This window comes from Chanodichthys erythropterus, chromosome 10 (genome assembly GCF_024489055.1).
Source record: "Chanodichthys erythropterus isolate Z2021 chromosome 10, ASM2448905v1, whole genome shotgun sequence".
Lineage (NCBI taxonomy): Eukaryota > Metazoa > Chordata > Actinopteri > Cypriniformes > Xenocyprididae > Chanodichthys > Chanodichthys erythropterus.
The window spans coordinates 1,493,623-1,517,843 of NC_090230.1; the positions used below are offsets into that span (position 1 = coordinate 1,493,623).

A 24,221-nucleotide genomic window follows, 5' to 3' on the forward strand; every position below is an offset into this window, starting at 1 on the left:
AAACATGCAGGGGCAAAATGCACAGACATTAAATAGCGGAGCTAATGAACTAAAGCTGACGCTGTGACAAAGTGTGTGTCTCAATCAGCTCCCTAGTTCAGGGCACTGATCAGGGAGTTGGCCACATTAATGTACACGATATACTGATTCACGACCTATGAAGCTGATTGAGATGCAGGAAAAGTGAACCAGTGAACCAGTGAACCCACGAACCGTGGCAAGTACAATCAAGTACACTATTAGTATATCATTAGTAGTACTTTTTCCCACATTAAAATATAAAATATAGCACTTTAAGTACTTTATGCTAAAACTTACTGTTAAATTGTACATTTTAATACACATTTAACCTGCATGTTTTATTTTTCATGAAAATCCATTAAAATAGAACTTAATGACAGTATATATATATAAATCCACTAATTTTATGTAAAGCGTTCATAGCACTTTTTTTTTAAGTAATACACTTATCTAACACTTCTGTATATTTGGTTTACTGTATCTGACTACTCTTAAAATGTAATTGAGTGTACTTAAGTACCACAGTTGGGAAAATGTACTTATAACTAGTACATTAGTATATTTTTAATAAAATCAATTTGATTTAAACTTAGGATTTTACTATATAAAAGTCTAAGATTGAATTAATTTTGAAAGCATTCAGAGCACACTTTTAAGAAATACACTAATAAAACTCCTCTGTATATTTTTGCGGTAGTATACTTTATTTCAATGCACTAAAATCAATTTAAGTATTAGATAAATATAATCAAAGATGACTGTAAAAATAAATCTGCACTGTTTATCCTTTTGATCTTTAATTCATAAAATTTGCAAAAATCTAACCTTTCTTTGAAGGAAAAGAACTGAAAGTAATACTTTTTGCAACCTCATTTTGCCAAGAGAACAGGAGAACAGAGACCATTCCTTCATGCAGAATCTCTCCAGATCCTTCAGATTCCCAGCTCCATGTTGGTGCTTCTTCTCTTCAGTTCACTCCACTCATTTTCTTTAGGGTTCAGGTCAGGGGACTGGGATGGCCATGGCAGAAGCTTCATTTTGTACTGAGTGATTTTTGTGAGTGTTGGTTTTGGATCCCATCTTGTGGGTTTGCTGACAAAAAGCTTTTTTAGTTTCATCTGACCATAGAAGCCGGTCCCGTTTGAAGATCCAGTCGTGTCGACACCTGAATATGCTGGAGAATGTTTCTGGATGAGAGCAAAGATTTTTCTTGAAACCCTCCCGAACAACTTGTGGGGATGTAGGTGCTGTTTGATCATATTTTTTTAGGCTTTCTGAGACCCAAGACTCAACTAATCTCTGCAATTCTCCAGCTGTGATCCTTGTAGTCTTTGGTCACTCAAACTTTCCTCCTCACCATGCATATGGACGATTTAGACACACGTCCTCTTCCAGGCAGATTTGTATCATCTTTAGTTGATTGGAACTTCTTATTTTTTTCCCTGATGGTGGAAATGGGGATTTTCAATGCTTTAGCTTTTTTTCTTACAGCCACTTTCTATTTTGTGAAGCTCAACAATCTTTTGCTGCGCATCAGAACTATATTCTTTGGTTTTACTCACTGTGATGAATGATTAAGGGAATTTGGCCTTTGTGTTTCCTCATGTTTATACTCCTGAGGAACAGGACGTCATGGCTGGACAATTTCATGTTCATGATAACCCTGGTTTACTCATAAAAATACTAGGGGTGCCAATAATTGTGGCCAACATGTTTTGGAGAAAAACATTTATTTCATAATGTGACCCAACCCCCCACACACCCCCCCCCCCCCCCAACATTTTTTTTTCATTCAATTAAAGGTTAGATTTTTGCTAATTTTATGAATTAAAGATCAAAAGAATAAACAATGCAGATTTATTTTTATAGGCATCTTTGATCATATTTACCAAGGGTGCCAGTAATTCTGACCACCACTGTATACCTTTGGGTAAGGATCATCATCCTCCCCTTTAGCTATGGCTTTGCTTTTTCCGGTCTATGCACATATCATGTATGAAATGAATCTGAATAAGTCTCAGGGAGCCTAATTATACTGTATAAAAAGCTTCCTTTGAATTTTAAAAATTTAGCTTAAGCATCCTTCCTTTTACGGCATTTTTCATAGTCTGATAACCATTCTTACTATCTACTTTTGTTGTATGGAAAAGAGCAAATTTAATTATCACATTCTCCACACACACACAAAAGTATGAAGTCGGTTAGATTAACTACTGAAATACCATTTGGAGTGAAAATGCAGCACATTATTCTCAGTTAGCAAATAACTTATAATGCATTTATATTTTATTCATTTCAGCTGCCTTTCTTTTACTATGTCATATAACAATTGCTTCAATTGTTACCACAGCAACTCATTGAAATCACATAAGGAAATCTGCAGCTCCACTGCTAGCACAATAAAAGCTGTCAGTCACTCCATTTCACTTAACAAACAGTGTACCTTTATCTGCACTGTACCTGCTATACTGCCAGCATTAATTGTGAAGGAACAGAAATTCCTGGATAATTACATGACCAAAAAATCACTGCCTTAAAAAGCTAGTTAATCAATTATATTTAGGGATGGGCATATCGATAACGAAGTATCGATATATCGATATTGATTCAAGCATTGATATTAAAGTGGGTTTTTTTTACCAGTGATTTTATTTAACAAGAAATTTAATGCGTACAATATGCATTGAATTGGACAAATAATATGTTAGCGAATAACTGTGTAGGATATAACTATTCTCCTGCTCATCTGAACACATACAAATGCTGCAAGGCAGAACTGCTGGCATTGCAGTAAACAGTGTTGCATTTCCCAAAAATATTATAAGATAAATTGTGACCCTGGACCACAAAACCAGTCGTAAGAAGCATGGGTATATTTGTAGCAATAGCCAACATTACATTGTATAGTTCAAAATTGTAGATTTTTCTTTTATGCAAAAAATCATTAGGATATTAAGTAAAGATCATGTTCCATTTAATATTTTATAAATTTCCTACTGTAAATATATTAAACATTTATTTTTGTAAATGAATTTGCATTGCTAAGGACTTAATTTGAACATCTTTAAAGGCGATTTTCTCAATATTTAGATTTTTTTGCACCCTCAGATTCCAGATTTTCAAATAGCTGTATCTCCACCACATATTATTATCATATATATTATCACATTAACATCATATCTTAATATTGATGTTTTCCACCATACATCAACGGAAAGCTTATTTATTTAGCTTTCAGATGATGTATAAATCCTTGTATAGACCCATGACTGGTTTTGTGATCCAGGTTGACATTTAATTAACTCTTTATTAATTTAATCGTTTAATAAATGTAATCATTGAAAAGTTCAATTTAGGGGTATCGATATCTTTGATACTGGCCTTTGAAAGTATCAGTATTATATGGAAAACAAAATAAATGGTATCGCCCATCCCTAATTTTACTTGATCCACTCACAGGATGTCCACTCGTGGCTTCTTCAAAGTGACACCCTGATTGGCTGAGCCGTTGTCCAAGTGAAACCTGATTGGCTGAGGAGATGCAAGCAGCTGATGCTTGATGTGACAACTTTTCTTGAACAAAGTGTCCAATTAATTATGAATGGCAAGCCATGATACTTTTTATAATGCATTAAACATTCCTCAGAGAGACTTGGTACAAATTTAATAATTCAGTACTATTTCTGTAATGTAAATCTAAAGTGTAGGCCAGTGGTATTCAAATGGTGGACCTCTCCATGAGCATTGTTTCTCTCTCCCGCTAAAGAATAATTTTGCGTTTCTGTTGATTAAACCATTCGCCTTCATTAACTCAAAGCATTGTATTAAATTTTTTATTTCCATGAATTCAAAATTAAAGTAACTTACTTTTTTTAAAGTTAAACCAACAATTCTCAGTGTGTCATTAATTACTCACCCTCATGTTGTCCAAAACCTGTAAGACCTTTGTTCATCTTCGGAACACAAATGAAGATATTTTTGATGAAATCTGAGGGTTTCTGAACCACACATAGGCAGCAACATCATTGCACCTTTTGAGGTCCAGAAAGGCAGTAAAGACATTGTTAAAATAGTCAACGTGACTACAGTGGTTCAACCTTAATGTTATGAAGTGACAAGAATACTTTTTTATTTATGTTGTTTTTTTACAGGAGCTGGCCAATAATGAGTCTGACGTAAACACAGAAGATTTCACTGCATTCACTATGTCAACTGCATATGACAACAGTTCAAATTGTTAAATAAAGTCTTTTTTTTTGCACACAAAAAGTATTCTCATCACTTCATAACATTAAGGTTGAACCACTGTAGTCACGTTGACTATTTTAACGATGTCTTTACTACCTTTCTGGACCTCAAAAGGTGCAATGACGTAGCTGTCTATGTGTGGTTCAGAAACCCTCAGATTTCATCAAAAATATCTTAATTTGTGTTCCGAAGATGAACAAAGGTCTTACAGGTTTGGGACGATATATCAGCATATTAAGAGCATTTCATTAAAAAACAATGCTATAATTTGGACACTTATTTAGAGATGGGAAGACAAAAAACTTTGAAATTACTGGTTAACTTTGTTTTGTGCTTACAATGAGAGTTTTGATTACTTGATTATTTATGTTGTTTCAGTTTACTTTGAGCAAAATCTAAAAATAGTCCATACTTTTCTTGAGAGGTAAACCCTGCCCCAGTATATTTTCTCAGGCCCAAGACCCCATATGTGCCATACACTTAACAGTCTAAATGTAAAATAATAATAATAATAATAATAGCCTGATAAAACATCTGATTTCATCTTACCTTTTCATATTCATATCAAGTTGGGAGAAATTTTTTACTTTTTTTGGTAAATGTTGGTAGCCTAAAAATTCTTAGACATCACTGCTTTGGCTCTCAGGGATCAAGATTCTCATCTTTGATGATTTTTTCTTTTATAAAGTATACTACAGCTGCCCTGATGAAAATGTATAACTGTTCCAAAAAAGTATTGTCCAGACTGGGAAGGAAATATAGAGACCTCTTGGAACTTTAATTGAATAACCCTGGTATAGGCTATTATTAAAATAACTACAATGTATTTTTTATTGTTTTATGTATAAGTTATCTTCATTTGAAATATACAATTATTAATATTATTAATATGATAATAACAGACTATATCGTGCTCAAATCAATTAAGGCGTTTTTTTTTTTTTTATTCTTCTCAGCGAAATACGCAATAGCAAAATGTAACGCTTTGGTATCAGGCTGAATAAGATTTGGATAAGGGAGGGACCTGTCAGAAGAGTGCTGCAGCAGTGAAGACCCCTTCCAGCCCTTCCCACAAAGAGAGAGAGAGCAAATGAGAGAGAGAAGTGTTCTGATGACGTCGACGCTGGGAAGCTCCCAGTAGAAGGTGCGCGCCCGCGGGAGGGGCCGATAGAAAATGGCGAGTCTGTGCAGAAGGCAGCAATGTACGATCGAGAGGCGCGGCTTTCGGCAGGAACTTGACTCGTGGCGGCATAAACTCATTCACTGTGTAGGTAAGCTCGTATAACCTAACATGCAGAATTGTTTAGCACAGCTTCATGTGTTCACTGAATGTGTATATTTGCTGTAGGGGACTAGTGAAAATCCATTGCCTACAGCGGCGAGCGAAGCGGCTTTTTTGTCTCGCAACGATTTTTTCTTATAGCCGCTCACCACCCGCTGGACCTTATCAAAAAATCGCAGAATGAGTTTAGTTGTATGCGGCCGTTATTTGAGAAACAATATGTGTGAAGTGCACATTTGTGTTATTTTATTTGTCTGTGTAATGGTTCGTGTTATGGCCCAGCGTATTTCCTTTAAGTTATTATTTTTTAAAGAAAATTTGGGCGATGTTTATTTATTGTAAGCAGGGCGTGTTACGTGTACAGGGGGAATTGTGCATTGACCAATCAAATGCGTTCCTTTTGCCCGTGTGCGCGCTCCCTGTTTTATTGTAGGCTACTGTATTATTTGGGGTTGGGGGAGGGCTGTGCGCGTCCCCGCCCCACTGTCATGCTGCTGCGCGCGTTACCTCCCTTCCCTCAAATCATCGGCGCTGGGGGAGCGCGCATTGCTGCAATGGGGAAATGTCAGAAAATAATTTTGTATTTTAGGGGAAGGTGGGGGGTTGACAAAGAAAATGACACTGCGCATATTGCTTAGTTGTTATCGCGGCCCTGTCAAGGCCAGATTCTTGCTATACTGAGAATTTTAATATAACGTCTTGATCTTAATCTGGAGATTTTTTGCGGAATATATATGCGCTGATATTTGAGTCTGTTTTGATGTGTTTTTTTTTTTTTTTTTTTTAAGCAATAGGGCAGACCGTGAACGAGACGTGCCAGTGTAGCCAGAATGTCGTGCAAATAACAACATTATTTGTTTTTAGGAACCCACGAAACCATTTCCATTTGTTATTTACTTATATTTGTTTTTCATTTCCGAAAATATGACGGAAAATTGTTGGTGTTCCCGCCCCTCCCCCGTTAAATCTAATGTTTCATTAGCTATGTTTAATCCCTTTAAATCACAGTATCTGATGTTATTGGGAGATTATTGAGTCTTAACCTCGAGGTTTCCCAGTTTTCAACCCTAGATTTGTGTTAATCTCCCTTTTAATGTCTGACAGAAAACCCCTGGCTTTTGGCATCTGTTAACTGCAGCTTTTGAGTAAATGTTGGTCACTCTTGCTATCAACCAAAACAGTGTAAATATTTAAACGATAGAGAATTGCACCGTCTGTTTGATGCTGCATTAACGTTGCTTAAGATATTACACATGCCGCAAAAACATTTTAAATATGAGCATGTGTATCTGTATTAATGGTAAAGCTTTTATTGTGAACTTTGCTCTTCCGTTTGTTCAACATGCTCCACATCATATAAAATATGATACACTTCAGTGTTTTAAACGACTAGGATGTGTTTTATTATTGAAGATTGCATATGTCAGTGAAACCTGCTTGGTTATCCTCTCATGCTATAAAAAAAAACAAAAAACAAAAAACAAAAACAAAAACAAACTCCTAATCTGTTTCAGAAAGTGTCAAACCAGAGAGGAGATGTTGGTTGGATTCATTGCTCTTCTGTTCTGAAATATGAAAGATATTTGACAATGAGCCGTTAAGGAAGGTTCCCACGATTTTTCAGGCCTGCAAAAGTCATGGAAAATATTAAGTTAATTATTACCTTACAAATCATGGGAATTTCTATAGTGAATATGTTTGTTTTTCTGTTATATTCAGCTGTAAATTATTATATTGGATAAGAATATTTCTTTGAGATGATTTTAAAATCTTTCTAGTAGTCTCAAATGACTGGAAATGTAATGGAAAAATAACTCTATTTTAAATATAATTGCTGTGTTTAAGATTTGCTGCTTCTTGTATTTTGTGCTGTGCCTATATTCTCTCCAAGAGATTAATTCTAAGTACATTTTGAGGAAATATAGGCTAAATAATTTGGGCTTAGTTTATTGAAAATTTGCAGTAAGTTAATGAGAGCTTAGCTTTTAATCTCCCAACCTTATTTCTGAAATCTAGAAGTATGTAAAAGTTGATTCACACCTTCATGACAAGAATTTACTCTTGAGCTCTGCTGATAATCTGCTTTAGGCAGCATCATAAATCATTTCCTCAAACTTTTTTCCAGGGTCAAAGTTCCAAAATCTAAACTCTGTTGTTGTTAACATACTCTCCCATATGCCAGCATTGCTAGAAGTTGAAATGATTAAAAACCTCTGCAAACCGTTAGTTTGATAGTGGATTTTTGCTGTCGGTGGTATTGTATTTGTCATAAATCTCTTTTTTTGTTTTCTGTTTACCAAATCTCTCTGTAATGTAACATGGCCTATTATATAGCAATTATATAGCTATACAGCTAGTAGAGCTGCATGATTCTGGATAAATTGAGAATCACAATTTGTTTTTGTTTAAAATAGAGATCACAATTCTAAAAAGTCAACTAAACAAAATAACATGTTATTTACTGGAGGTTCTGACAAAATGTTAATTTGCTGCAGTCTATTTAAAATGTTTAATGAATTTGATTGAATAATTTAAAAAATGATCACTTTCATAGACATCTGTGTTTATATCTGATCTATAAACTTTTATCCCAGTAATTCTGTGATAATATGAATATTTTTAACACAGAAATAACAATACTGTGTGTTTGAAAAGACTGTGAAACCGTTTCTTAGTATACATGACAACTGCTCTCTCCCAGCAGCAGCGCTGACACAGGTTTGAGTGTTGCACTGTGATTTTGTCAAAGGTTTAATAGATACAGACAAAACATTGTCAATTATGAATAAGATCACATGGATGTTTGAATCGAGCTCTAATAGCTACCTGTTTGTTGGTAACATTACGATAGTCTCGCATCATGGTTACAGCAGTGGTTCTCAAACTGTTAGAATCCTTGAAGGACTGATTCCCTAAAATTGTGAATTGCTTGATTTAAAAAATACTCTTGATAATAATAAATAAATATTTAATAATAATTATTAATAATAAATGACAAAAAGTACCAACACTGAATTTATAATCAAACTCATTAACTCATAACTGACTTTATTAACAATCATTTTATGATAAGCATTTAAATTTTTATTTCAGACTCGAATAGCCTTGTCATTTATTTTCATTCACTTAAAGTAACAGAATATTTCAATGAAATCATTTCAGTTTATTGTTGGCTCAAGATTAGTGAAAAGGATGCTGAATGAGACCCCTGAATAAGATTTAGAGTCTGTAATGTTTTATTTGGTTAAATAAATAATTGTGAGGTGCCTCTGTTTTAATCAACCAATTATATATCAGTCTGCTGGTTATTTTTACCCCCTACAAACAGCTTATACATACATGGACCCGACACTCCAGTGGCAAACCTAACCTTGGCTTTCCTGGCTTTTCAGACTCTTTCTGTGTGAATTTGTCACCACACATTTGGTGTCATGCACGAGAGCGTCACAAATTCAAACAAAACTGAAGGTCAAAGCTGCTTGCTGTGAGAACCATTACCATCAGGAAAAATGTCACTTTTTATTTTTATCTCTAGTCATCATCTACCTCCCCCTCTCTCTTCGAAAGCTTCTCTATGCATCCGCTTTTCCTCTCTTTTCATCAAAGATCAGCAACAACCTTATGGCCAATTATGTTTCTTGCAACCTTTCTCTCAAATATAGAGCTTTTTTGGATATTCCTTTGACATTTACTGCATTTTATCGATGCCTTAGTCTCCAGTTTGGTCTAGTCCATACTAGATATCCTAGTGCTTTTACAAGTTCCTGTAGTTCTTCTCAATTAGGCTATATTATTGGTTAATAATCATGCATTTTGGTTTGAGTTTTGGTGCTTTGAGAATCTTTTTGGCACATATTGAGTGACATTTGAGCGACTTTACCTTTATTTTTCTAACTTGACCGTAAAACGTTTCTAGCAGCTCTTGAACATCCACCCCCAACTGAAGAGGTTGTTAAAGAAGCGTCTGGAGCTATTTGACGACAGTTTCCAGCAGATTTAATTGGTATGTAGGCTGCAAGAAGGTGCATTGATTCAAGTTGCATTCGTTTTGACCACCTCTGAAAATCAACAGCATTTTAAATTGATTAAAAAAAAAAATGTCCTCTGAATTATGTATGGATCATTTTCTCTGTGGAGATGTTGAGAAGCTGCATGTGTAGGGAAAATACTGCATGGATTATTTTATTACACTTTTAATAGATAAATAAATAAATGCTGTTGCATTTATTCTGGATAAAGCCTACGTTAATTAAAGTGTCAGTTGCATTTAGTATTTTATTTAAAATATTGAACAGTTCAATGAAATGTACAACAACTGTTAGGTTGTATTTCATTTTAATTAAACCAAATAAAAAAATGTATAAATGACCAAAAGAAAGTTTTGTTTGCACTATTGGAGAATCCAAAATGTTATTTGTGTTTATAATCATGATAGTAACTGTAATTATTGATTCTTAAACATCGATTCTACGTGATTTCAGCATGCGGTGTGTATTATCTAGAGTTTACAGCTTCGGTCTCCATCACATATATATTTTGAAGCTTTGAAGCTGTCAGGGTTTCACTAAGCCATGTAACTTTTAAAAGTAGTAGCACTATACTCCTAGAGATAATACTTTTGGTTTTTCCATTGGATTTTTCTCAACAGTTCAGATCTTAAATATGTCAGGCTTCTGTGCCTAAGTATTTTGACATCTGGGAAGTCTGTCTCCGTTATTCTTTACTTTAAAACCCCAGGGATTCTCATTCTGTCAAGGGCATCTAGATTAAATCCGTACTTTATCCCAATTCTGACTTTTCTGACTCCTCATTTCATGCTAATCCTGTTCAGTTCAGTTTTTTTTTTTTTTTTTTTTTTTGGCCATGTACATAGTGAATTCTTTTAATTTAGTAGACAAGTTGGTAGTTTTGGACGTTAGATGCAAATGAATAATAATTGTAAAATAAATCTTTCACGTTATATTTAATTAATAAGCACATTTATTGTCTCCGGTTTTGCCCCTAAATTTCCAAAAGATTCTAGGTAAGCGAAACCTTTGATTTGATAATTGAATCATTCTTTAACAGGCTCTTGCGCAAGAACTTTGGGAGTGTTTCTTTTTGATATCCAGTAACCGTAAAGACAAGATAAGCTACATTTTTACTCTTCCTCTTTCTGTGTTGAAGTTCATTTGAGCCTTTAGCTAAACAAATTCCTGTAAATCCAAACATGTCAAAATCTGCTATATGGTTTACTTCTTTTTCTTTTTTTGTCTACTTCTCATGTGACACTTTGTGGTTGTTATCCAATAAACCCCCTGAACACATGCCGTGTTCGGAATGAGTTTAGATTAGGGTGGGGGTTTGAAGGAATTTTTATATTATTTTTGTTGCCTAATGCTGCAGGTATTTTCAGGGAACTGTTGGAATGCTAATGCAGATTTTTTTGTATGTAACGGTGGCAAATAAACTAAAACCATTCAGCCTAGTTTTCAGCTTTTAATGCTTATGGTGGTACAATTCCTAAATACTAAAACTTAACTTTTAGACAAGTAGTTTTAATCATACTGAAACATACTTGTGAAATGTTGCACACAAAGACATGTTGAAGTTTTCCATAATAGGTTTTCTTATTGTAGTTATTTGATGGATATTTCACATGCATCAATGTTATTTGAGTATTTTTTTTTTTTTTTTTTTTCAGATTTTGTGGCCAGAAAAGGTTTTATTAAAATGTTGAACGCAGTTACCCTGCAAATATATTGAATCTAATGTGAACAAAATTCACTTTGATGAACTAAAAGCCACTGTTAATGTTTCTTGCGCAGTCATTGCTGCCATATTGAGTTTTACAGTTATTGTTTATGTATCTTATGTATGTAATCTTTTTGGGTTATGATTAGCTGTATTAGGGATGGGTTGCGATGGTTGACCAGTCAAACAATGTACTTGTCGATTAGTGGGTTTTTTTTGTGTGTGTTTTAGCGCCAGTGCTTTAATTTGCATGCTATTAGAATGTCAGAAAAGTTGATCTCTTTTAAAGCACATCTGAACAAATGGTCTGGTGAATCTAAAACATACAATTAATAATTTTAGTACAGCTTACAAGTATGTAGTTTTGCCCATCCCTGAGCTATGGTTTCATTGATTTTCTCCAACATTAGTCCTACATCCATGTTAAGGATGTCTTTTGTTTCTCAAAGAGCAAGAATCCATGTGAAAATCATATGATGAGAACAGGCCTTCAGCCTGCTGAAATCTCATATCAATTACATGACCCCTTCCCGAATAGAGATGATTTTATACTCTGGTGATCTAATGACTATAGTATTTAGGATCTTTGTGCTATTAAATGAGAACTAATTATGAGTCCCACTGTAAGACTCCATTGTTCAGTAGCTGCCACCAATTACAAAAGTAAAATTTAAGTATTTACTATTATTTGTAAAATGCTGAATTATTATTATTATTATTATTATTATTATTATTATTATAAAGCTATTTGTTTCTGGTAATTTTAATGTTCTTATAAGCTTTAGGATTTTTCCAGACAGCTCTGACTAAAAGTCATTTAGTGGAACGCATAACAATTGTTATCTCTTCAGCCAAGTTATTACTTTTAGTTTTTTTAACCTATTCCAAAACTAGATTAAATCTCATTAAAAACCATATAGCCTAGAATTATATTTGAGCAGATATAGGAAGCATGAAGTGATGTTATTTGTTTATTTTTTTGAGCAGGCGCTGTTGTTTTGTGTTTAAACTTCTACTCATAAATGAGAAATGAGAAAAACAAAACAATAGACCTGGATAGGCTATATATTGCTGTTTGGTTGACTTAGGATATTTTCATGGTAGTTTGACAGTTTCTTGGTAAATATTTGCACTGTTTAATATTTGAGTAATGCATTATAAAATATTGTTTAAAAAATTCCTTGGTGATAATCTCTTACTATCTTTAATAATTTGCTGAATGCTGCATTGACTTAACTGGTCTAGGATGTAATGTTTTTGATTTGTCCAGGGAGGGACCTGAAGGATTCAAGAAAGATTGCTTTGTGGGAAAGATTGCTTTTGAATGGAGTATCACATCATCTACATTGTATGTTGACTGGAGAGATGACGGTTTCCTTTCACTCATGTGTTGTTGAATTATCACGCTGGCATACAATGGATACATGTTCTCTGATGTCTTTTTGAAAGGTATAGTTCACCCAAAAAAGAAAATGTTATCATCATTCTCTCACCCGTTTCGTGGAACTCAGAAGGAGTTATTTAACAGAATGTCCAGCTGCTTTTTTACTGGTGAAAATATTCACTATTCACTTACATTATATGGAGAAGAGCAGCTTGGACATTCTGCTGAATTTCTTTTTTATGTTTCACTGAAGAAAGAACGTTTAAACAATACTTTTTTTTGGTGGTGAACTACACCTTTAGAGGGGTTAGATTTATTATGGTGATTCTGATATTCCTTTTTTCACTATATTTGGCACATATTAATGGAAATGGTTAAATATGGCTCTTTCAGTTAATTTCTGGAAAAACTCTGTGGAATACTGTTTTTAATTATGTATTTTATGCACTGAGTTCAACATACTTGGCAACATTGATTGTATGGTTGAAATAATGGTCTATCTATAAAATATAATATATAAAAAAGCTGCAAAATAGATACATTTTTTGTTATATCCCCCGACCCTATTAAATGAACAGACAGATAGAAGGATATTATTGATCCAAGTTTCAGGTGCATAATAGTGGCACTGTAATACACGATGAAGGCCATGCCTTTTTTGTAAGTGCTTTCATTCTCAGATTGTCCCTGGGCTATAAAAGTACTATAGTTTTTTTTAATTTTTTTTTTAAGTAATTATCTCAAAGAAATATATATTTTTAAATGTGCTACAGATGATCTGTGGGTTTACATGGAGATCACTAGGTCAGTGACATGTGCCAGTCCTGAAAATAAACCATTTGTCATAAGCCACTAACACAGAAGGCCTTGCAATCATGAAGAATATTGATCTAAGTAATTTTTTTCAAGAAATAACAGCCTTTATCACATTAGTTTTTTTGGTGAACACTTAACCCTAAAAATAACCTGCTTTACAGCAGACTTAAATCCACGTCTACTTTAACCTAATGCTGCACATTTGGTGCTTAATGGCCAAGTAAACATTGCTTTTGACACTAATCACCACCATCAAAAGCTTAAAATTGCCTTTCATAGCCAATAGTTCGTTTTTATGACAACTCGTGCATGTACGAGATGTACATTCCCTGCAATTGGGGCTTGGTGACCTAAAAGGTCCTGTCATAGAAGGCCGATGTCCTGATGGGTTAAATTTGATTGGCTGTTCCCTCATCGCAAGCTGCAGGTTTAGAGTTTTCCCGCACTCTAGTTCAAACACAATCTAGGTCAAGAGGGGCCCAAATGACATTGTTTAACCTCCTCTGCAAATAACACTTCTGCACTTGCAATGTTCTTGCTGGAACTGAACAAGGGAAAATGAAATAACTGATAGAGGAAGCACTTGAGTGTGTTTTCTGTTTGTTTGTTTTTAGCATTTTGTGCAGTAGCTTGTACCTGGTTGCAGGAATGTTCTGGGTTTTTTATTTTGCTGGTAATAGGACTAAATTATCTGGAAGATGGCAAAGTCTGCTTTTATCCTCTCTTTAAAGATTAAAGACATTCATAGTCTTTATCTTTTTGATCTTAATAGTGTTTTTTTACTGGGTACAAAAGACAAAAGACTTATTATTTAGACATTGAACAATCCAAACAAGAATTAAATAATTTAATAATATTTATTTAATGCCTTTTTACTTAATTTAGATTCTAGTCTCAAGAGTATCAAATGATATTTGTTGTCTAAATTTGGCTGTTGCTTTGATACTTAAAAATGTTGCATTAATTTGCATATTTTTGTAAGTGTTAACAAAAGTGACAGAAAGGAAAATGCTAAAGTTTTTATTTACTGAAGTATAGGGTACGGCAATGAACATGATATTTTTGGATAGTCAATTATCATTATTATTATTATCATCATTGTTATTATTATTGACTGTTATTTGACCATTTTGAGATTCTTGCCTGATAACTGTGCCAATGCATCAATTCTGATGAATGGTACACATTTTCTGTTTTCAAAAATTTTGGGGTGGACTATTAATTTTGCTGATCCTAAATTAGGAATGGGATGTGTGAAATTTCAAAATCTCAGTGGGGGTTTCTGAATGACTAGCTGACTAATCAGTCAAAAGCCCTGAATAACTAGTGCAGTTGCAGCTTCACTTAACCGTGATCGGACATGTTCTAGTTCTTCTTCGTCCTAGCGTTAATCCCGTTCCTCTAGTCTGCAGGGTCCGCTTTTTTGCAGAGCTTTCTCCATTTGGCATGGTCGAAGGCGTCTTCCAAGGCAGCGTTGACGATCTTCATGTCTCCCTTCAGTCGTTTAAGCCACTTTGTTGCTAAATCTCAAAATGCTAATTAAAGTACCAATTAAAACATGACAAATATATTTGTAGTTAAGTAAAAGTCTAAATGAACTAGTCAACCTCACTTAGTTCCAATAGATCTAATTTGCTATCATTTAATTGTACTATACTGTATATATATCATTAGGATTATATCTACCATCTGCCACCCTGATCTCTGAGGATTGATATATAAAACTAATCAGTCATTCTTTAATCTTCATACACTGTGGATACAGTATGCAACCATTTTAGTAATAATTGTACCTTCCCCTTTATCCTACTGTGCTTCATCTAATGCCGTAGATGTTCCTATAGCATTCTCTAAGAACTTGCTGTTATGGCCAGCATGTTATAAATACTATCCTAACTTCATCAGATGCTACGCCACATCATTTGAGGATCATAATTAGTCATTCATCTGCAAACAAAGACCCTTATGAAATGGATGGGGGTCGCTTTCTTGATTGGATCCCCCCTCCCCCTTTATACTACGTGTGTCCTTTAGAAATCAAAAGCCAGACAAGCAGAGTTTTTTTTAAACAACTTTTCAGTTGCAATCCAAACATGTTATATATAGTCCAAAAAATGACTGACAGGCAGCAGGAGACAAAGGGATGGAGGAAAGGCTAATTAAGAGTATAGCGATCTCACCCAGCGTCACTAAGCAACGTGTAAAAACCTTCTTTTACGCCCTGAGGTTAGGAAGCACACGTCTGAGAAAAACCAGTCTGCCTCTATAAACTTCTTTTTTTCTGTTCTTTCTTTAATAATAAAATATGTGCACCTTGCGACCTCATAATTAGCTTTTTCAGCAGTCCTTCAAATTAATTAGTTTGATGTCTGTGTATGAAATACGGGGATAGAGGGCATTAAAGTGTAAAGGCAAAATGGCAATAGCGTACGTACGCTTATTTATATCATTAATCTCACATAGGTGATGTGGCACTCTTTTATTTAAGCTTCTGCAATGAAAGAAAGGAGTTGTAGTTCCTGAACAAAATGAAACATTAAGCTATTACCTAAAGCCATGGCAAAGTGGTTAATTCCGCTGGACTATGATGCTCACGCGGACACTGGAGGTTCAAATCCACCTTTCAACGTTTTGAATTCGAAATGTCTCTTCCTCATTTTCTGTAGTCTTTCCACTCTCATGTGTAAAAAAAAAAAAAAAAATCCATTACAGTGTTCTTTCATTAATGTGCATGTTTTGATCCAAAGAAAACTAGGTTAAATTAACTTTCTTTACTTTAGTTCTTCTACTACATGTTTTTTTTTTTTTTTTCTTCTTCTTTTTTTTGGGAAATTTTCAAAGCATTTGACAAGGTCAGCTGTGGGGAACGCTTTTGTGTCAGTGTTTACAGTTTATTTGGAAGTGAAGTGAATTGAATCTGGCAGAATGTGTGAATTGAAGCGTAGGAAACCTATATAGCAAAGAATAGAGAACTTCAGTCTATTGATATCACATAGTCACCAACAGCAGTCACATGCGATATCTGCGCTATTCATTCAGCAATGGTTTGTATTTGTTAGCCATACCTTGTAGGTGATTGAGATGAGCAGAAATCTACTTTCTCAAGGGTGAATCTACCCAGCTGCAGTATAAGCAGCCAACGGAAATCTTCATTACCTCAACATCTGTTCTACTTCACTAACAATAAAAGTGTCTTAAACACTGAATAAAACATATAAGCTTTTGAAAACAATGAGATCTGCTTTTTTATGAGGCGAAGTGTCACTGCATCTAGGATAATGATTTGTGAATTAAAATTCTTTTAGTAAAGAATGTGAAAATGGATGTCAAATTGATTACTTTTAAATTGAAACTTTCTTATATTTATATATTAACTTTCTGAAAAAAAAAAAGAAAATAATATAAAACAATGAATATAAATGTTATAATATATTTTCATTAGGGCTGGGTATTGACACAAATTTCATGATTCGATTAGATTTCGATTCACAAGCATTCGATTCGATTCTGATTCAGTTTGATATTGATTTTGGATTATATATCAGGTACAGTACTTGGCAAATTTTCTCAAGGGAAAAAGAAATCTCAACTAATGCTATAAACTATATATGAGAATCAGTTGGTACTATATTTTAATATTGAAGCTTAAAATGAACTGATTTGTGAAAGCTACAAACACTTAAATTACACTCAATGAAGTTTTTTATAATAATAAAGTTATAATACCAACTTTACAATTACATAATTATATTTTTACTCTAATTCGTTTATTGAAATGTAAACATTTAATTGCTGGCTGTCATATATTCAAACAAGCATTAAGTATTGAAGAACATTAAAACTTATAATAAATATGGTACACAAAATGGTACTCCAAAGTTAATTTTTCTAGATGACTAACGAGTTTATGGTCACTGAATATGGTTTTTCAGAAGTAAATGTAACGTTACGTGGCATATCTATTGTGTCTTTCTGCAGTTGAAACACCGATTTAGCGATTACACGAGACAGGATACGGATTTCGTTAAGTTGTACTGTATCTTTTAACATACCTTCAGATGTTAATTTATGTTTGTTTCACACTGTAACTATTAAAACTGGTATTAAAATGGAGGAGATGATCAGTTCACGTGTAACTTGGCTGCCGCTTCTCTTGAACTGAGGCGACACAGCAATCTGTCACGCCACATTAAACGGCGCCAAAACATTTTTTTTTTTTTTATTTCATAATAAATGGACATAATTTGAAGTCTGAGACTTTGGTTTTGTATCGATTTAAAATGGTGAAAATTATATTTTTTACCTAGCCCTAATTTTCATTATATTCACATCATGGATATATACTAATTTACTGAATTTATTCTCTGCTCAGAGTTTGCCTACCTACATTTTCTTGGGCTTGTTTGAACCAACCACCATTACATACACATTGTAGTGTATTTGTTTTATAGGCATTAATAGTGCCTCAAAGTTCTTTGAGCTTTGTTGAACTGATGAAACTTGTGTAGTACTTGTATTGATGTCTCAGGCTTGTATTTTATTATATATTTTTATATTTTTCAACTTTTATATTTTCTGGGACAGATTGGAGTGGATGTTATCATACCTTGATACATCTTTTCATATTTCTAATTGTTCGTGTTCCCAGCGTGCTTTGAATCTCACACTATTTAGATATGCGTTTTGTATAATGTATTGAAAAGCTATATTAAAGATAGTGAGACCTATCAAAATTAGTTTAGATTAGCTCTATAGTATTTTAGCTACATTTCTTGGTGTGTGAATACTGGAGCACATAAAAAAAATATATATATATTTTTATGTCAAAGGAATAATAAAATATGTCAAGCCTGAGTTTTACAATTGAATTCCTAATCATTTCAGTGGCTTTGAGTTGGATAATTAAATAATTGGATAATTAATTAGACGTTCTGCTTTTGGCACATGGCGCACTGAATAAATCATTGGCCCCAACAGGATCGTTGAACTGCGCAGCATGACTCCTGCATGCCGCCACATTGAATTTCAGCCGACAGCTTCCTGTCAGACAATTATCAGGAAAATGTTGCTGCTTTTTTTTTTTCTTCTAAATTTATAGAATAGCCGTCAGGGTCACAATGGCAGGTTCTTCACAGTTTGGGATTGCTTTCTCAAACACTGCGGCTTTTTTGTGGGTTAACTCCTTAACCAAACAAAGAGAAATGACCCATTTTCCTCCGCCCCTCCCCAATTTGAATATGCTTGGAGTGAAATTGGATAAATGCAGTTGAAATGTGGAGAAACTACTCTTTAAACACAACAGTGGACTGAAGAATGGGGGTGGGGTAGGGTTAGGATCATATTTTGGATTGTTGTTCTTTGTGTGTGTCTTTGGAACTGCTTGGGGCCGGATAAAGGGCGACATCCTCTTCCAAATGTCGGAATCTACTCTTACCATCAGAGATGTTTCTGCAGTTACTATCCATAAGATTGAACCAAGATTAATGTGTGTCTTTATGTAGGTGTGTGTTAGTCAATTTGTCAATTGTCAATTTGTCAGTTTATTCTTGAAAATTAATTTAGGTTCTACACAGTGATTTGATTTGTTTGGTTTTGGCCTGGCTGTCATGCTGACTTTTTTGTGAACCGTCCGGGAATGGCTCTACCAGATAGAGATGGTTGTAGTTGACACAGATTTCCCCTGAAAGAACAACCCCAACCCCCTTTCTACCTTCTGTGTATGAAGGATGTTAAGGATTGGGGGTAGGGAGTTGGCTTAATTTAGGGTTAAGATAAACCACGGGGAGGCAAGTGTGCACCGTCTCCAATATGCTGATTTTAATGATTTAATGAAGGCATTGTCCTCCCCGGAGAGAAAGATCTTTTTTTTTTCCCCCAGTCTTAATGTAAGATGATATTGATCTCTTGGGTGGTGCTTAGTTCCTTAAAATGTTACAGAAGAAGTCCGGAAAATATTGACAACAGCTCAAGCCTTTAGGAAAGTCTATATTTTAAGCCTAAATTAGCGATCAATTTGATTATATAAAATCAAACAAAAAATGTAAAAAAACCCCAAAAAAAACACTGTATAGTAAATTCTCTTATGGCCTACTAAAATCTATTAAGTCAAAATATTAACAAATTATTGCAATATTCATTCAGAAGCGGTTAATATACAAGTTTGTTTCAGAGGGGCCAAATGTCAAGTGGTGTAACTCAGGGTTCAGTACTCGGTTTAATGTGTGAAAAACTCCAAATTGACATGCTAATGCTAAATCTCAAACTTTGCTCAGAGACATTGTCACATCTGCTTTGTGGCATTTCTCAATCCCCTAAACTTTTTTTAAGGGGACAATTTTATATGAATTTTAATTAGATTGCCCAGTTGCACTAACATCTATTCTGTGCAAGTGTGTGGTGCATATGTTATGTAAAAAAACTGATAGCACAAATTAAAGGCTTTGTAGATCCATTACAATTTGCTTATATGCCCAATCGGAGCATGGTGGATGCCTCTCTGACCTTATTACATAAGGCCCAGCACCACCTAGATGAAACAAATGCTCATATCAGAATTCTTTTCATGGATTTTACATCAGCCTTTAATACTGTACAACTGCACATTTTAAAAGAAAGTTTGCAAAATTTAGGTGTAAGAAGTTGGTTGATTTTATCGATTGAGAATAGGCAATGAATTTGTGTTAATGGAATCTCATCTGATTGTATAGTCTTGAATTCAGGGTTACCACAGGGATGTGTATTATCACCTCTGATTTTCTTTGTCTACATTAATGAACTTCAATGTAACAGGGATGATCTCATCCTGATCAAATACGCTGATGACTTTGTTCTTGCCAAATGGACTCGAATGGTTTAACCTATTTTGCGTATATTGAAAGTTGTGTACAGTGGTTTGATAACAGTCATCTGCAATTGAACATTGAGAAGACAAAGGAACTATGTTGTGGAAACCAAAATAGGAAAGGTACAGCTGGTATTTCATATGAGCAAATTACTATAAAAGGTGTAAAGGTCAAGCAAGTTTCAAATTTTAAATATTTATGTACAATCATTGATGATAAACTCTCATTCCAGGAAAATGTGGACCATATACAACAGAAGGAGAGTCCTAATCATTGTTTATAGATGATTGAAAGTATTTTAACATATAACATTGTATCGTGGTATGGTAATTTAACAATGAGACAGAAAAATAAATTAACATGAGTAATTAATGAAGCAAATATGATCACCAGCCAGAAACAGAGTTCAATGCAAGAGCTGTTTTTACACTTTATGGAAAAAAAGATGATCGCAGTATACTCAGCCCGAACTCATCCACGCCATTCCTGCTTTGAGACCATCTCTTCGGGGCTCAAGCTAAAAAGAACCTATATAAAAGATAATTTGTTCTATTGGCGGTGACTGTTTTAAACCAAATTCTTATTATGTAGGTATTATGTTTTTTTATGTAGGTGTGTGTATGCATATTGTATTCATTTGTTTTTTATGTTGTTTTTTTTGTGTGTGTGTGTGTTCCATGTTTTATGTAATATGTGGATGTATAGTATTGTCTGTTAAGATTTTTTTTTTTTCTATGCCAGTGTCAAAGATGAATTTATGTTTAGGAAATCTGAACAGACAATAAAGAAAAAAAAAAAAAAAGAGAATAAAAAAAAAAAAAAAACTAACGTAGTTAATGGGTTTAGAAACATAATCAAAGCGCCCCATGCTAATTGTGTTTATACCAATTTCAGCATTATAGGTAAAAGCATGATTATGTTTTTACAGTAACTAAGCCCTCTATAGAATCTGTCCTTAATATAGATTAAAATATGCAGTTTGTTATGTTAGATTTAATTAAATTTAATATTGAACAGTTTGCTTGTGTGGGATGCTTGCATAAGATGTACATCTTGGAAATAGTGTCCTTCAAGCATCTGCAGTACTCAGACTCTATACGATATATCGATCTTATCTACTGGTTAGATACATGGGTGCTTGTTGCCCAGTGAAAGTAAATTATTCATACTTCCACTACACTATATATAGACTATTAATGGTCACCAGGAAGTTCAAACAAAAAGCTGCTGACGTGACCCTCCCTGGTGTCAGATTGATTGGTTTGTTTCTGTACGTTCACGCACCCCTCCATGGGACATTTCCCCACCCTGGTTTTACTGTTGTTCAACTTTGTGTATGTATGTGTGGAATGCATTCTTTATTTGTTCTTGGCGATTTAGGGCCGTGAAGTGAATGAATGTTAGTTTTGTTGGGTTGAATGAGTCGCTCTGTGTCGATATCCCACACAGTTGTCCTCCAACAGGCCTTTTTGCATTAGTCCTTTTTGTATGAAGTATTATACCAAGACTTATGATAAAACAAAATACTTAATACCCCCACTTAGTTGTGTTCCTTCCAGGAAATTGGCCCATCTTGCATTGCTCATTATTTCACAACACATTTAATTCATTAATTTTTATAAAATTCTCTTGATTACAATATAATGTTTATCTTTAACTACACATCATGTGTACACATCAATTACACTGACTTTCACAAGCATTTAATACAATACAACTCAGTATCAGTTATAAATTAAAGTCAAGAGTTTTTAATTGATTTTGGGAAGAGTATGGTAAAAATGTGGAAATGTTTGTGAAATGTAATTACAAAACAAATCTAATAAAATGAACTTTATCACAAATATCTTTGCATTCTATATACAGTGCTTGATCATTGTGTACCAATGCAATTATCCACTAAAGCTCAAAAACCGCTGCAGTTTTAGCATTAACGTGGTGCATTTAATGGACTAGAATGTTAGAAGTCTTTGAAGTGCTCATTTTTGTTTTCAAAGCCTCCTTTGTAGCCAGCAACAATTTGGAATGCATGCTTTCTAAGCAAACTGCAGTAGGAACAGCTGATGAATAGTGAATCACACTAAGTAAGCATGGCTGTTGCTGTTTCTGTCAGAAAGACAGCAGTCTCCTGAAGGACAAAAACTTGTGATCATGTTCTGCTTAATTATTGTGACTGCATAGCTAAGGATGTCATTGAACAAACTGAATGGATTTGCCTTATCTCAAGAAAATACCACTAAGATACTTTCATGTTTAAGTGTATGGTTTGGTTTAAACTAGAGAATGCACAGAAATGTTATTTTGCTAATGTTATTTTTAATATGATGGCTGCTATTGTAAAACTTTAAATTTGTTTGTTTTGTCTTTTTTTTAGTTTTGATATTTTTGGTGGCAGTTCTTTAATTAGGATTTGACAGTGTGTTGTGCGTTAGCTGGTAGCAGAGCAAAACTACAGCCATACACGTGCAGACATTCAGATGTCTGCATCACATCTGGTTCCTTTCTAAGATTTCCAGGGCTTGTACAAAATCACTATTGTAAAACATTTACACAGAATAATATACTCTTTTGTTTCCTATTTTAGCGGATTCATCAGGGCATAGTCAAGCGACTGTGCCGTTGATCCAGAATTTGCAGTTAATTAAATTGAGTGGCAGTATTAAATTGGCAAAGCATTGATTTAGTTCATAAACTTGAAAGCAGTTTGTGCATGTGTGGGGGTGGACGTGGGTGGACATGTGATTTGTACTTGTAGACCTTACATATATAGCTAATAAGAATGTACCTTTGTCTTCACAGGGTTTGAAAGCATTTTGGAGGGGCTGTTTGGACCAGGACTCGTAAAAGATCTTACCCTCTTTCAAGGTCAGTGTTACATCTAAATAAAGAAGATCATATATATATATATATATATATATATATATATATATATATATATATATATATATATATATATATATATTTATAGATATATATATATATATCTATATATTTTTAATCTGTCTTGTTCAGATTTTATTATTTTAGCCATGTCCCTGACCTTATATCATAAATTATGAAAATCCATTAAAATATATGAATTATTACATATTTCAAAGTATATTTAAAAAAACATTTGGCCACAGCAAATAATTTTGCCTCTAAAGTTTTTTCAGCAATTATTGGCTGTTCTACTATATCTACTACTAACGTTAAAGGTGCCCTAGAACCCTTTTTCACAAGATGTAATATAAGTCTAAGGTTCCCCTGAATGTGTCTGTGAAGTTTCAGCTCAAAATACCCCATAGATCTTTGATTATTTAATTTTTTTATCTGCCTATTTTGGGGCATAATTAAAAATACGCAGATTCTGTGTGTCCCCTCGCGCTCCCCGCCCCCAAGTTCGCAACTCTATAATACATAAACATACATAATACATAAACAAAGTTCACACAGCTAATATAACCCTCAAAATGGATCTTTACAAAGTGTTCGTCATGCAGCATATCAGACCATGAAAGTATAGTATTTATTTGGATGTTTACATTTGATTCTGAATGAGTTTGATAGCATATGCTGCGGCTAACGGGGCTAAAGCTAACATTACACACTGTTGGAGTGATTTATAAAGAATGAAGTTGTGTTTATGAATTAGACTGCAAGTATTTAATAATGTAAATAACGACATGGCTCTGGTCTCCGTGAATACAGTAAGAAACAGTGGTAACTTTAACCACATTTAACAGTACATTAGCAACATGCTAACGAAACATTTAGAAAGACAATTTACAAATATCACTAAAAATATCATGATATCATGGATCATGTCAGTTATTATTGCTCCATCTGCCATTTTTCTCTATTGTCCTTGCTTGTTTACCTGCATAAAGTCTGTTGATTCGGCTGTGCTGCTCCA

At 34.0% G+C, this 24,221-nt stretch overlaps 1 protein-coding gene across 1 annotated transcript in view; it reads left to right on the forward strand.

Annotated features, from left to right (window-relative positions):
• The first annotated feature begins 5,443 nt into the window (after positions 1 to 5,443).
• Positions 5,444 to 24,221, forward strand: part of lcor (ligand dependent nuclear receptor corepressor) — a 59,871-nt gene continuing 41,093 nt past the window's right edge. Inside the window, exons 1-2 of the mRNA XM_067395791.1 lie at positions 5,444 to 5,540; positions 23,126 to 23,191. Coding sequence (XP_067251892.1) covers positions 5,444 to 5,540; positions 23,126 to 23,191 — 163 coding nt within the window. The remainder of the gene's footprint in view (positions 5,541 to 23,125; positions 23,192 to 24,221) is intronic.